At 36.0% G+C, this 16,130-nt stretch overlaps 1 protein-coding gene across 1 annotated transcript in view; it reads right to left on the minus strand.

Annotated features, from left to right (window-relative positions):
- LOC150079686 (BBSome complex member BBS7-like) overlaps window positions 1-16,130 on the minus strand; it is a 121,143-nt gene that overhangs the window by 65,284 nt on the left and 39,729 nt on the right. The window contains exons 8-9 of the mRNA XM_090383166.1: window positions 12,877-12,943; window positions 1,086-1,097 (exon numbers count right to left, since the gene is read on the minus strand). Of these exons, the coding sequence (XP_090239292.1) occupies window positions 1,086-1,097; window positions 12,877-12,943 (79 nt within the window). The remainder of the gene's footprint in view (window positions 1-1,085; window positions 1,098-12,876; window positions 12,944-16,130) is intronic.

The raw sequence follows: 16,130 nt of genomic DNA on the forward strand, positions 1-16,130 counted from the left end.
TTCTTTGATCTTTTTCATTCTCAAATATCTAGAGTTCGGTGCCACTCAAATTGTATGTTATTCTGGGTCTGATGGTGACCATTTAAACACCAACATTACAGCCTTCAAAATAGAATGAGTTTCAAATGTTACTGTATGCTAGCTTTCTCTTTGTAAGGAACATATGAAATTGTGGTAGCATTTTTCTGGCCTTCCCTTTATTAATAAAAAAGTAAAATACAGAAATTCTAATAAAAGGCTAAACAACACTGCACTCAATGTAAATTTATAAAGGCAAAAAAACAAAGATCAAGTTTATTGAAAAGCTGGAAAAAAACTTTACAGAAAACATTCTAATAATCCAATCAATTAGAGACCAATTTGATGTTTCAAAATCCTTGTGGATACTGTTGTCAAGTCTGGTGGAAGGAAAAGTAAGGTGATTGTAAGAAATGGTTATATGAAAACTGCACTACTTTTAAATTAGAAAAACTGTATGAATTAGGAGAAAAATGATAGTTGTGAAGATACTGTGTTATTTTCAATCATGTGATAATTATGAAATTATTACTGTCAAGTCTAAGAAAATAAATTGAATGAGAGTTAGTTGCAGCAAACACTTTTTTTATGAATTAAAGAAATTAAATGAATTAGAAAAGAACACTAGTTGCAAGAAAATTCTAATGTTATATATTTATTTAATTAATTAATTAAAACAACTTGTGTGGATCTGGTACAATTGTAATTAATAAAATGATTTCTGAAAAAAACCGTAAAGATTAGAAACATGACCATTAGTAACCGCCCACAGATCCAGTTACATCAAATGCTGTATAGTTTATTTGAATTTCCAGAGAAGCAGAAACTAGAACTTCTGTAACTGGCTGCTCCGTATATATAAAATACAGAAAAATTATTACAGTAATTATTCTATCTGCTAATTCTTGAGATATACAAAAAAATTATAATCAATATAATTTTTTTGCATATCTCAAGAATAACAAGATAAACTTCAATTTCTAGAACACTGTAATAAAGCATTCTAAAATAAATAAATATAAAATAAGTATTTTCAGATAATAATTATCTATTAAAGAAAAACTTACTTATCTGCCTCCCTTGAAGATCAAAAATAAAAAAAGAGAAAGAAATATATTAATATTTCAAGGAATAATACGTGATTATTTAAGAAATTAAAAATACAATCAATTCAGGGTTGAAAAAAACAGTCAATATGTAATGTTTCTATAGAATAAATTTTACAGTAAAATCATCAAAAATCAAACATTTCACCATCCAACAAACCAGTTTACATACCAGTATGTGTGCCACATGGGCTCATAATTTTATCACATTGCAAAACTCTATATACAGTAACACTGTATGATAATGCAATACAAAATGAAATATGCTATATTACTCAGCATGGCATTGTATAGGTCACTTCAATAGTAACAATACTTATAGACTTAAGACTGAAAACAGAAAAAGGTAACAGGTAAAACCTGGGAAGGAACCTCGGGAAATATGTACAGAAAAAACACATATACATAAATTACATGCCAAAATAAAACATAGCATAAATAAAATTAATCAAGCAGTCTCCTTTATAAAAAATTCTGGGGTCTACATAAAATTATGGAACAAAAAATTATACTGTTTAGCGCAATTGCATCGTTACTACACAGCACAATTTTAAGACAAACAAACAAAATTTGTATGTTAGGCATCATTATTATAACATCTAATAATTGTGATTACAACCACCCAGCCAGCACCATTTCGAAGCTGTTTGGCCTCTCAACTCATTGTGAAAGATTTCACATATGAGATGTTATAATAACGATGTCTAACATACAAACTTACAAACCGGGGTTAGAGGGGAACAGGTATCCTGTGTGTTATCAGACACTCAGCCTAAAACACTGATGGATCCAATATCTCTCTATTACAGAAGATTTAGGAGAAGTACGGTTGGCCTGCCTCCCTAAAATCCACTCATGCACACCTTCTCGATGGTAAGCCCTGTTACGTCACTTAGGTGGCAACGAACGTGTGGAGTGGGTCTCTTCAAGACGCCTGGTCAGCGTGAAGAGGAAAAGACCAAACCCTCCAGCATATGAGAGCACGACAAAGCAAATGGCCCTCAGTCCCCAGCAGCTTTCACTCTCCCTCTTATGGCAGCGAGAGGATCAGAGTGGAAGCAGAGGGTGCTAAGAATCTCTGGGTACAACCAGGCTGCCATGCACGGAAACTGAACTTGGCCTGTTATAACGTAAGATCACTCATCGGGGAAGACAGGATATTAGAGCTGGAAAAGGAATTAGATAATGTGAATTGGAATAGCATTAGCATTAGTAGAGGCATATGATGCAAGAAAGCAAGCTTATTCAGCATCCAGCAGCTCTACATCCTTCTTGAAATGAGGCCTCTAGACCTGTATACAGTACTCAAGATGTGGCCTAACCATTGCCTTATACAAGGGAATAATCACCTCCTTATCCCTGCTAGAAAAATTCCTGTATATCATTGACAAGACACCATGAGCTACTCTTGCAGCTCGTCTGCACTGCTCAGAGAACTTCATATCTGCCTGCACAATTACCCCCAGGTCCTTTTCATTCTCCACCACTGTCAGTGTAGTACCGCAGAGTTGATACGTTGCTCTGGGGTTACTGTTTCCCATATGTAGTACTTTACATTTGTCAATGTTAAACTTCATTTGCCACCTCTCAGCCCATCTGTTCAACCTTTCCAGATCCTGTTGCAGCAGCATAGCGTCAGTAGTGTCCTTAACAACCCTGCCAACCTTTGTATCATCTGCAAACTTGGACATTAAACTTGATATACCATCATCAATATCATTCATAAACACCGAAAACAACAACGGACCCAACACTGAACCCTGAGGAACTCCACTAATAACATTAGTCCACGTTGAGCAGTGTCCATTGATTACCACTCTCTGTCTTCTGCCACTCAACCATCCCCTTATCCATAGCAGCGATTTGCCTCCGATGCCACACTGCTCCAATTTGTGCAGCAGAATATCATCGGTTTGGCTGAAACAAGAAGAAGAAATGAATCACTTATAAGTTTATCAAGTTAAAATCTGCTGTACACCAATGGAAACAGTGAAAGGAATGAAGGTGGAGTTGGGTTTCTGGTCCATAAAGATTTAAAAAACAACATTTTGGAATTCAAAAGTACATCACCAAGTGTGTCAAGACTAATACTCAAGATTTCTAAGAGGTACAAGCTAAAGATTATAATGATTTATGCACCAACATTGAGCCATGTTGATGAAGAGGTTGAAGAAATGTACACCGAAATTGAGAGACTTCTAGATGAGCAGAAAACCCACTACACTATTATTATGGGGGACTTCAATGCTAAGGTTGGAAAAAGGCAAAACAGAGCAGAAAGAGGAATTATAGGAAATTTTGGAATTGGTGAAAGAAATAAAAGAGGTGAAAGACTTGTGGAATTTGCAGAATCTCAAGGAATGTCAGTAATGAACACTTTTTTCAAGAAAAGGGTGAACAGAAAGTGGACATGGAAGAGTCAAAATGGATTAACAACTAATGAAATCGACTTCATCCTCACTAACAGAAGATATATTGTGAATGATGTTACCGCCCTGAATAAGGTAAATGTTGGAAGTGATCACAGAATGGTAAGATGTACACTTGATATAGATGTAGAAAAGGAAAAAACTGACTCGAGTAAATAATACAAAAGTCTTTGAGATAATAGAAGAGGAGAAAAAGCAGTATGTACTAGAACTTAAGAACACGTTTGAGCTTCTGCAGACTGCTCACAGGACCAAGATATCGACGAGGAATATTACAACTTTCTGAAAGGGATAAAGCCCAAGAAACCTATTGGGAAAAAGAAATCCAAAGAAGAAAAAATTAGTCAAGAAACACTTGTTATGATGAACTGAAGGCGACAAATGAAGAGGAAGATAAACACTGACAAGGAAAAATTGAGTATACTGAGTTATGCAAAGCCATTAGAAAGACTCAGAGAGGACATAAGAAGATTTAACACAAGAAAAGTAGAACAAGCATTAAGGAAAAACAAAGGACTTAAATCAGCAGCCATGAGTAGTAATACAGAAAGACAAATGATACTGAAACTGAAGAATAGCGATGGTGTACTTATAAATAGCAGAGAAGGCATAATTCAAATAGCACAAGACTACTATAGAGAATTATACAAGGAACGAGGGAATGATGCCAGAAGTGGGGAAGATGGATCACAAATTAGCAACACATACGACATACCCGATATTGTTCCTGATGAGGTAGAACATGCATTGAAGAAAATGAAGAATCAGAAAGCCCCGGGGGAAGATGAAGTTACTGTAGAGTTGTTAAAATTGGGAGGAAGAGACATAACACAAAAACTGGCAAGGCTCTTCACAAAGTGCATTAGAAAAGGTGTGACGCCTAAGCAGTGGAATAATGCAATCATAGTTTGCTGCATAAGAAAGGAGATAAATCAGAAATTGGAAATTATAGACCAATTAGCTTGTTATCTCACATCTACAAGTTGTTCACAAGGGTCATTACTAACAGATTAGAAAGAATACTTGATGAGAATCAACTGAAAGAGCAAGCTGGCTTTAGGACAGGATTCTCAACTATGGATCACATTCATGTAATATCACAGCTAATGGAGAAAGCAAATGAATATAAAACACCATTATGCCTGGCACATGTGGATTATGAAAAGGCATTTGACTCCATACAGCATAAGGCAATGTTTCGGGCACTGGAAAGACAAGGCATAGATACCCCATATATTATGATTTTCAAGAAAATATATGAGAGTGCTACCTCCTTTATTAGACTAGACAAAGACAGTAGGAAATTTAAAATCGAGAAAGGAGTTCGACAAGGAGACACAATATCTCCGAAGCTGTTTACTGCTGCCCTTGAGGAAGCTTTCAGAAGATTAGACTGGTCGCAGAAAGGAGTCAATGTGAATGGAGAGTACCTAAACCATTTACGATTTGCAGATGATATTATGGTCATAAGCCACGATCCCAAAAAATTAGAGGAAAATCTTAATCAGTTATACACAGTTTTCTGCACACAGAAAAATATTAATGCCCATGCATAGCCATTAATTCTAAGAGGTACCCAGACAAAAAAATAATTATCTTTAGATTTTCTCCATTTCGAACACCAGTACAATCTTTTCCTTCAATTGTACAAAGCTGATGATGCCTTCAGAATGCACGATTGCTCTGATATGGCCCCATAAGTAATGGTCTAAAGGTTTCAAATCCGGCGATCATGGTGGCCAAGTGATTGTTCCGCCACGACCGATCCAATGTTTATATCGCTCATTTAAAAAGTTCCTCACTTCTCTCAAGTAAAATGAGCTTGGCACCATCATGCTGGAATAACATAGTTCTTCTAATATCCAGAGATTAAAGTGGTAGATGACTTTCATCAACCGGTGAAATACCACCACTTTGCTTATTGGAGGCTTGAAGTGGTGAAACCCATGTTTAGTCTCTAGAGCAAAGTTTCCGGCATCCCCTCCCCCCACACTTCTCCTTCAACCCATGCACAGTACTAAGTACTATAGGTTTTGATACCTTTCGTGTTTGGGGTTTTCATAAAAAAAAAAAAAAGTAAGGATTTTGGACTAAAGATGAATATGGCTAAAACAAAAGTAATGATGAACAAGTATGCCACCGAAAGGGAAATAATGATTGAAGGAGCAGTAATTGAAAAGGTGGAGTCATATACTTATCTGGGACAAGTTATTAGCTGTAATAAAGAGAAAATGTCTGGAAGTCAAGAGAAGAATAAATTTTGGATGGATAGCATTCAGGAAATATAGTCACATACTGAAGAGCAATATCCCAGTTTGTCTGAAACGTAAAATAATGAATCAACGTATACTCCCCACCATGACTTATGGAAGTGAAACTTGGGCACTCACCAAAAGAATGGAAGAGAAGCTGAGAACTACACAGCGAAGAATGGAACGAATTATATTTGGAATCAGACTGTTAGATAAGAAGAGAAACACATGGATTAGGCAGCAAACTCAAGTAAAGGACATTCTTATCAAAACTAAAGAACTAAAATGGTCTTGGGCAGGACACATAGCTTGAAGACATGATGACAGATGGACTAAGAAAATAACAGAATGGTACCCAAGAGGAGCTAGAAGAAAACCTGGAAGACAAAGGCGGAGATGGATAGATGAAATTCATGAGTTTTTGAGTAGTAAATGGATGGCCAATGCTCAAAACAGAAGAAACTGTAAAGTTGCTGGAGAGGCCTTCATCCTGCAGTGGATTGAAAATGGCTGATGATGATGATGATGAACATACAAACTTCATTTGTCTTATTAAACTATGTGGTAATGAAGCAATTGCACTAAACAATATCATAGTTTGAAATTTACATAATTTGAGGCTAGATACCCTAAAATTTTATCAGTCTAGGAAGCACCCTTTGGCATTTCTCATATTGTGTAAATAAATCACAACTGGGTCGTCAGCTCTTATACTTTTGGGTGCCTACCCACCCACTGATGAGAAGTTTTAAATGTCGCCATCTGGGTGACAGTATTCAACTGAGATTAGGTAACAGCTTCTCTAATGGGGAAGTGTTACTTGTTTGAAGCATAACAGGAAGGCAAATCATTATGAAGGATTTCACAAAATCAGATGTTATAATAATGATGCTTAACATACAAATTTTATCTTAAAATTCAACTAGGCAGTAATTAGGCAATTTCACTAAACAATATTTTAGAGACAATAGTTTGAGACTTTCTGCCCTAAAATTTTATTAAAAAAAAAATCTAACAGTTATATGATAATAATATGCACTGTACACAAACACAAAGGTGATTACATAAAATTAATCACAATATTAATCACCTATTGCCATCAGCACGTAACAGAAGACTAAGTAACTGATAGGCGCCTCCATAGCCAGGTGGGCAGGAGCAGCAGTGCGTAGCACACGCTTCTTGATTAGTCTGGGGTTCGAGCCCGTGACCACCAAATACAGAGGATGCGGAGAGGTCAGGGAATGACCACCGCATATCCCCGGAGCAATATGGCCTTAGTTGATAATGCTCCTAAAAACCAAATAACAACAACAAGTAACTGATCATAACTAAGCTCAAAATTTTATATATCAACATCCAATCACAGCCTGTTTTACAAAAAGCAAGTCTCACTTCTTGAAATTATAAAGTTTGTAGGATAACTTGGGGAGACATCACTGAGTGCAGAAGAAATGCCCCATGAACATACTACCAGATATTGAGTATTTACTGGGACAAACCAGAAGTACAGCTTTAACATTTTGCTAGCTTTGCAAATAATGAACTGGTATAGCAGATCTGCTGATGAAAGGACCATCTACAAGTCTTAAATGAAGGTGCTGAAGTGCTAGAAAACATTCAGATATTTGAGAAATAAACCAGCAGGTATCAGTAGCAAAATATATTGCCTATAACATTTGGAAATTGTTTAAGGCTGAAACAAGGCAAGCTTGAATTTTATAAGCCAAAAGGTACACAACCTAGTTCATATAAATAAAACAATTCCACTTACACCTATATTGTGTGTATACTTTCAGAAAGAAATAAACATATACATAAAACCACAAAAATGACATTTGGCACAGAAGTCAGAACAAAACAGGCACTTTTTTATTATAACCAAATTAAAGAACTGATTTATTAACTGTCTGGAAATGAGGAAGAATTTTCATATGAATCCAATTTACAATGGTTTAACTTCAATGTATTTCAATATTGTTGTGTATTCTGCAATTTGGTCATTTAATTCACTTAAACTGACTCAGTTGAATTAAAATAAATAACATTACAAATAATCAGAGAAAACTAAATAAAGCTTCCACATTAATATTTTTCTGAAATTTGGTATGATTAAAAAAAAATGGCACATTCAATTAAATACCACCAGTCACATCACTATCCTATATTATGTAGAATAATCATTTACACTTTCAATTAAGGCATTGTTTATTTTGGGTCAAAACATAAGTATGAGACCCACTAATAATTATGGGAACACTGACTGACTATTGAAAGATGACTATTATTCAACTTATGAAAAACTTGCATGACTTCCCAGATGGCCATTTCAGTGCTGACTGGCACCTCTTCAGTGATGAGCTAGGTATGCAGAAAACTGAATCCACAAACTTAAGGATCTTCCTTGTTTTACACTGTACTGGGTATAGCTATTTGATTCCATGTGACTGTAAATTCAACTAAAAGTGTACATGGAGAGCGGAACAAAACTAACTTAAATTTACACAAGGCAGGAGCAAGAAAATAATAAGATTAACGCTTCTCAGCCCTTGTTTCCTAATAGTGAGAGAGGAGGAAAATATGAAGATTAAGAAAATTAAGTTGTGAAAGAAGAAAAAGTTTATTGCTCAGGTACTCAAGGTTCATAATTACTCGCTGTCCATTATGCTACTTACAATCCAGGCATACCTGAGTAATAAACTTTCATTTTTCTTTCATGGCTTTTAACCTTCTTAACCTTATATTTTATGCTTCTCTCATTATTACAAAATGAGGACTGAGAAACACTCCCCATTCTGCCTTCTTGCTTTTTACTTTGTCTCTTGCAATTTAAATCAATGTACCTTTAACAGTGAATTTCAGCAATGCTGCAAGTATACTATTACTTAAAGCTTCATAAACCTTCCATTCATATTTCTATTCATAAGCAAAAAGTCATTAATGATTTAATATCTCTATCATTGCAAAATTATCAACTATTAATTAAGTTTCCAACACTGTGCTTCATAAACTTCAATGGGGGCATTCTGTTGCTAAATTCAAACCTGCTGACAAATGAGCAATTTACTTCACTCCACTCTATTAGCATTTGCCAAACATGAACGTTTTACCAAAGTGGTGATTGACTGGAATTAAGTAGAAAGGATTTGTTTATACTGAATGCTGTAATAAAAAAAATAATGAAACATAATCAAAGGCTATTTTCAATTATAAAAATAGCCTATTTTAGAATTAACAAAATAAACACAATGCATGGATACTACATAGCAGTTTATTTTTTTTTTTAATGAGAACTACTACCCCACATGGCTCAAACAAGCATTGTATATATATCATAATTAATATTCTTAAATTTTTTTCTTAAAAAAAATAAATTGAAATTAAAAATGGATTTTATTACTTTTATATGTTTTCAATAATTTTAAAAATAGTTTTAAATAATTTTGAAAGAAAATAATAATTTTCTTTCAAAGTTTATTTTCTATTTTGTCTCTAAGAAATTTTAGTCATCAACATTATGTTCATATAAAATAATTGTAAAACTGATATAAGAATAAATAAAATATAATAGTTGTCTGTACAATAAATGTACCCATGCACTTCTTTTTTTTTAATGTCATGCAACCCACTTTATTAAGGTATAAAAGAAATCACATGTGGTTCTGATCCCTACAATAGAGAACATAAATTTATACTGCAAAATAGGTACAAATTAAACACACATTTCCATTTCATCTTATAGATACTTCTTGAGTGTAGTAATAGTAGAGCACAAAGGTGTTGGGGGGAGAACTGGTGCTATAGGCTGGATTGCAGACCTATTAACTTTCTTTTTAGTTGCATTTCTATTTTGGGTTATGAGTGGTAGATTGGCTGAAATTACATTACCAAAACTCCAGCAATAAGCAAAATTTTGAATTTCTAGAAACTGACATGTACTTTATTTTTCTAGTGTTCTTGTAGTTTAAACTTGAACAAATGCGCAAATTGTCCAATTTATGACTTGTCATAGATTGAAAAAAGCCCAAAATAGTTTTTGCACTAATTTGAGTTCAGACATTTTAATTGCAATCTGTTTTTCAGAAAACTGCTTGAGATAAATACTGTTAAAATATTCTATTTCCTACTAATAAGAATATATTACAGAGAATTTGTCCATGTAGGAACATTTGCAACCTATGATGCAGCAGAAGCTCTAGCTGAATTTATTCATAACTTTGTAAATAATCTTATGTTTGTTGTTGTTTATTATTTGGTTTTTAGGAGCATTAGCAACTAAGGCCATATTGCTCCGGGAATATGCGGTGGTCATTCCCTGACCTTTCCGCATCCTCCGTATTTAGTGGTCAGGGGCTCGAACCCCAGTCTAATCAAGAAGCGTGTGCTACGCACTGCTGCTCCTGCCTACCTGGCTACGGAGGTGCCAAATAATCTTATAATGTGAGTGCTACATGCAATGCTTAGAGTAGGGCAAAAGAATTTAATTGTTTATTAATTGTAATTGGAAATCCTCTCCTGCCATTATTTCCTAAAAGCTTTGTTTTCAAAGTCATAAAATACAGTTGTAGAGTAGTAAAACCCAAAAGCCTCTGTGAATTGACTCCACTATGTATGCCCAATTCATAGGTGGTGGAGTCAAAAGTTCTGTAACTTCTGGCAGTATGTCTATTGTGATAGGTGGTACTATCACAATAGACATACTGCCAGAAGTTCCAGAGCTTTTGGTAAATTTTCTTTAGTAAATACTTCTTCAGCAACATTACCACTGCGGGCAGCAGTCTTGCAAATCTTTTCCTGTGACCTACCTCAGTTATTCTGTCATAACAAATTCCATCTCTTCTGTGGGCTTGAACCTGCACTTCTTCAGAAATATATTCATTCCAGGGAACATGATTAGCATTAGTAGAGGCATATGATGCAAGAAAGCAAGCTTATTCAGCATCAGCCAAAAAAAAAAAAAAAAAAACACACACCACTCCCATTTCACCCCTCCATTTGTTCGAAATACCTGTCCAGTTGAGCCTTAAATTTGTTTAGGCTATCAACTTCAACAACAAGTGATGGAAGTCGGTTCCACCAACCAACCACCCGCTGGCCAAAGGCAAATTTCCGCACATCTATCCAACATCCGTCCTTCCTCAATTTGAATTTATGCCCTCTGAGGTGATTATTCTGAGCAAGATGAAGAATCCCATTGGCATTGAGCATGCTCAAACCATTCAAAGCCTTATACACCTCTATCAGATCACCTTGCTGGTGCCTAGTCTCCAGACTCTGTAATTTGCAAAACTTAAGCCTTTCTTCGTAAGAGCAACCCTTTGTTCCATTCACTAATCTTGTTGCCCTTCTCTGTACCCGTTCCAGCAGCTCTACATCCTTCTTGAAATGAGGCCTCCAGACCTGTATACAGTACTCAAGATGTGGCCTAACCATTGCCTTATACAAGGGAATAATCATCTCCTTATCCCTGCTAGAAAAATTCCTGTATATCATTGACAAGACACCATGAGCTACTCTTGCAGCTCGTCTGCACTGCTCAGAGAACTTCATATCTGCCTGCACAATTACCCCAGGTCCTTTTCATTCTCCACCACTGTCAGTGTAGTACCGCAGAGTTGATACGTTGCTCTGTGGTTACTGTTTCCCATATGTAGTACTTTACATTTGTCAATGTTAAACTTCATTTGCCACCTCTCAGCCCATCTGTTCAACCTTTCCAGATCCTGTTGCAGCAGCATAGTGTCAGTAGTGTCCTTAACAACCCTGCCAACCTTTGTATCATCGGCAAACTTGGACATTAAACTTGATATACCATCATCAATATCATTCATAAACACTGAAAACAACAACGGACCCAACACTGAACCCTGAGGAACTCCACTAATAACATTAGTCCATGTTGAGCAGTGTCCATTGATTACCACTCTCTGTCTTCTGCCACTCAACCATCCCCTTATCCATAGCAGCAATTTGCCTCCAATGCCACACTGCTCCAATTTGTGCAGCAGTCTTCCATGTGCAACAGTATCAAAAGCCTTTCTAAGATCCAAATATATAATATCAAAGTTATTCCCTGCATCCAGTTCTTTTGTGACTACATCATAGTATCCAATCAAATTGGTCAGGCAAGACCTGCCCTTAACAAAACCATGCTGCGTCTGAGCTATAACTGAATTCTTGTCTAGATGATCCTGCAGTGCTTCTTTAACCAGTGCCTCCATTAATTTACCTGGAACAGAAGTTAAACTAACAGGTCTATAATTACTTGTGTCAGCCTTTGTGAATTGGGGTTACATTTGCACATCTCCAGTTCTATGGGTACCTCCCCTGAGTCCAAACAAGCTCTCATAATTATGGCTAGGGGTTTGCTTAGTTCCTTTGCTGCCTCCTTTAATATAACTGGATAGATCCCATCCACCCCAGGTGCCTTTTTTATGTTTATCCTCAAAAATCTCTCCTCCACTTTCCTCTCAGTTATTACAAAATCATCTAGCTCACTACCAATGTTTACTTTACCTACGTCATTCTCCTTCCTGAATAACTCCTCATGCATGAATGTAGATGCAAAATACTCGTTTAGATTGTTAGCCACCTGAGCAGGATCCTCAACTGTTGAACCATCAATATCCAGTGGACCAATCTGATTCATCCCTTTCCTTCTTGAGTTTAAAATGATGCACTAGCAGTGGCCAGTTCTTCCAAAACGATGGTTGTGGATAAACAGATGTGTCGTGTTTTGTTAATACACTACAGAAATATAGTAGCACAACCAATTTTTTGATCTTTAGAGGTTAATGCATTTGCATCAGACTGCTTAAAAAAGACAGTGAAGCGTGTCTCAATAACTGGTCTTGTTTATAGCACACCTCTTGAAGTATGAATTCATGAGAATGCCTTAGCTGTTGAAGAACTCTTCTATCATCATCTTGATCTTGGAATGCTTGATTATCCGTAATTATCTGTGAAAAATAAAATTGTGTTCTCTAGTGTAGTATTGCATAATGTTACTTAATTAGTGAAACCTACGTAATGTCATTCAAAACTATTAATGAAATAGGTATATTTCATTACCTTTCAATATTGAGAAGACCTATTTTTCCATCATTAGTTCCGTATAAAATTTCACTCCCACTTTCACCTAGAAAAATGTGAATTTGCTAAAAGCATCATATAAAATCTCATTAAAGTAATCTGCACAAGAAGTACAAGGCTTTATAATTAATTTCCAGGACTGAGTCAATTAAAAAATGTTAGAATAAAAAAGGTTTTAATATTTTCTGTAATCAGCAACTATACACTTGTGAAATCATTTATAGAGCTGTTTAAAAAAATTTTTAAACACATTTAACATCTTTTTAAACATTTAAATGAACGTTTTTTAAACTGACTACCACTAGTTCCTTTGTCACATTTATTTTATAGTCAACATGGATTGGATTTTGAGGAAAAAGGAGTAGTCAGGAGATATAAAACAGGGAAACACAAGGGGTGGTGCTCTAAAGTCCCACACTTCAAACTCCTTAAAAATCAGTTGTGCAACAGGCACAACTGATTTTTAAGCATTGTTGTGCAACAGGGACTAGCTCCTTTTCTTGAAATTGAGACTTTTCTTGGTGAATTCTAGTGCATAGTAGTCCTTTACTGATTTACCTGTTGGAACATATTCCTTGTGAATGAATTAGGCAAGCAAAGGCAGATTACAAGAAATCTTTAGCAAAGGATGCAAGAAGAAAAACAATAAATACTTCTTTCCTTAGGTAAACTCTAGAAGGAAGGGGATGAATCAGATTGGTCCACTTGGTATCAATGGTTCAATTATTGATGATTCTGCTCAGGTAGCTGACAAACTGAATGAGTATTTTACATCTACATTTACACATGAGGAATTCTGTAGGGAAATGGAGGTCAGAAGCCTATCAAACTCTAATAAGGAGTAAAATTATTTTGTAATAACTGAGAGCAAAGTGGAGGAGAAATTGTTGAAGTTAAACATAAGAAAGGGACCTGGGGGGATGGGATCTATCCAGGTAGCCCAGTGGTCAGGAGCGAGAATGCATAGCATGCGTTCCTTGAGTGGACCGGGGTTCAAGCCCGTGACTACTAAATATGATAAATACAGTGGATTCCGGTTATTTGGGCCACCGGTTAATCGGGGCAGCCGTTTATTTGGGGCAAATCTTAAAAAACAAAAACCAATCGAGAAAATAGCCAGGGTTTACTTCGCTTAATTGGGACAAAATGCCGTTTAATCGGGGCAGGAGACCTCAGCACTGCAGATTACCCTACGATTGTCTCCGACTGTACCACGTAGTTCGGTCAGATTTCTGGAGGTCACAACCATAAAACAATAAAAACAATTAGCAGTCACCTGTTTATTGGGCTTTTCTGTTAGTGCAGTCTATCATAAACGGACAGTAAACTCGATCTTATTGAATTTGCGATAATACCGGCAGCTGGAATTCTGTGGGTTATTATGGTAAAATGTGTTTACACTTCCATGGAATCTTCAATCATATAAAAAAAAATAATTTTCAGAATCTTCTCTTCATTCCTATTTTTAAAGCTTCCTAATTTGTTACTCCGTTCTCACTTGCATGTGTTGTGTTACTTGCAATTTGTGTGTGCCCTGTTCTTTGTTATTGATTGCTTATCTTTTTACTGTTTTAAATTTCAGCCGTCACCAACAAATGTCAGTGAACAGAAATGTCAACTAGTTTAATTAGTATGTACATATTACAGTACGTATTAATTATTCCGATTATCACGTATATTCTTCCGATTTTCACGTATCATTTAATTTTTTTAATTGGTAAGGTAATAAAGGGTAAATTTGTGCTTAATATATCTTTACTTTTATAGCCTGTGGATAATATTCCTCCTATTTTCGCTAATTAGAATCGCTGTTTAATAGAATTAAAATTCAATTCACAAACGTGATCATAATGACCGGCGCTTACTGCACATCGTATAGTGAACGGTACTTTACTATTTTGAGTTCGTCGTAACGTGATTTGATTGTACAGTGAACTAATTGTAAGGGGGGGGTAAATTGTATTTTTAACTATTTACGTGAAACTTCGGCTAATTGGGGCAGCCGCTTAATCGGGCCAAAATGCACTAGTCCCGATGTGTCCCAAATAACCGGAATCGACTGTATTTGTATTGAAGATTTATTGTAAACTCTACTGACTTGGTTGTCATGCCGGGGTATAAACAGAAAAAAAATTATTATATTAAAGGAGGCAGCAAAGGAAGTAAGCAAATCCTTAACCATAATTATGAGAGCATCATTGGACTCAGGGAAAGTCCCCACAGCCTGAAGATGTGCAAATGTAACCTCAATTCACAAAGGGGGGGGTCCAAAAGGTGACACAAGTAATTACAGACCTGTTAGTTTAACTTCTGTTCCAAGGAATATAATGGAGTCACTGGTTAACGAAGCGTTGCAGGATCATCTAGACAAGGCTGAAGTAATATTTCAGACACAGCACAGGTTTGTTAAGGGGAAGTCTTGTCTGACTAATTTTATTGGGTACTATGATGTGGTCACAAAGGAACTGGATGCAAAAAATAATTTTGATATCATATACTTGGATTTCAGGAAAGCTTTTGATACTGTTGCACATGGAAGACTACTGTACAAACTGGAGCAGTATGGCATCAAAGGCAAGTTGCTACAATGGATAAAAGGATGGTTGAGTGGAAGAAGACAGAAAGTGGTAATTAATGGACACTGCTTTTCATGAACTAATGTTATTTGTGGAGTCTCCCAGGGTTCACATACACTAGTTTACATTAGTTTCAGTGTTGGGCCCACTGTTGTTTTGTATATTTATCACTGATATTGATAATGGTATATCAGGCTTAATGTCCAAGTTTGCAGATGATACAAAGTTGGCAGGGTTGTTAATGATAGTAATGACAGTACACTACTGCAACAGGATCTAGAAAAGTTGGACAGATGGGCTAAGAAGTGGCAACTGAAGTTTAACATTGACAAATGCAAAGTACTGCATATGAGTAGAAGTAATCCCAGAGTAGCATACCAACTGTGCAGTTCTACGCTCAGGGTAGAGGAGAATGAAAAAGACCTGGGGGTAATTTTGCAGTCAGATATGAAGTTTTCAGCAGTGCAAACATGCTGCCAGAGCAGGTCATGGGTCTTGTCAATGATATATAGGAATTTTGCTAGCAGGAGAGGTGATTATCCCCTTGTATAAGGCAGTGGTCAGGCCACACCTTGAGTACTGTATGTAGTTCTTGAGGCCTTATTTTAGGAAAGATGAAGAGCTGCTGGAACGAGCACAGAGAATAGCAATGAGATT

The sequence above is a fragment of the Mastigoproctus giganteus genome, chromosome 10 (genome assembly GCF_048544385.1).
Source record: "Mastigoproctus giganteus isolate SK-2022 chromosome 10, ASM4854438v1, whole genome shotgun sequence".
Taxonomy (NCBI): Eukaryota; Metazoa; Arthropoda; class Arachnida; order Uropygi; family Thelyphonidae; genus Mastigoproctus; species Mastigoproctus giganteus.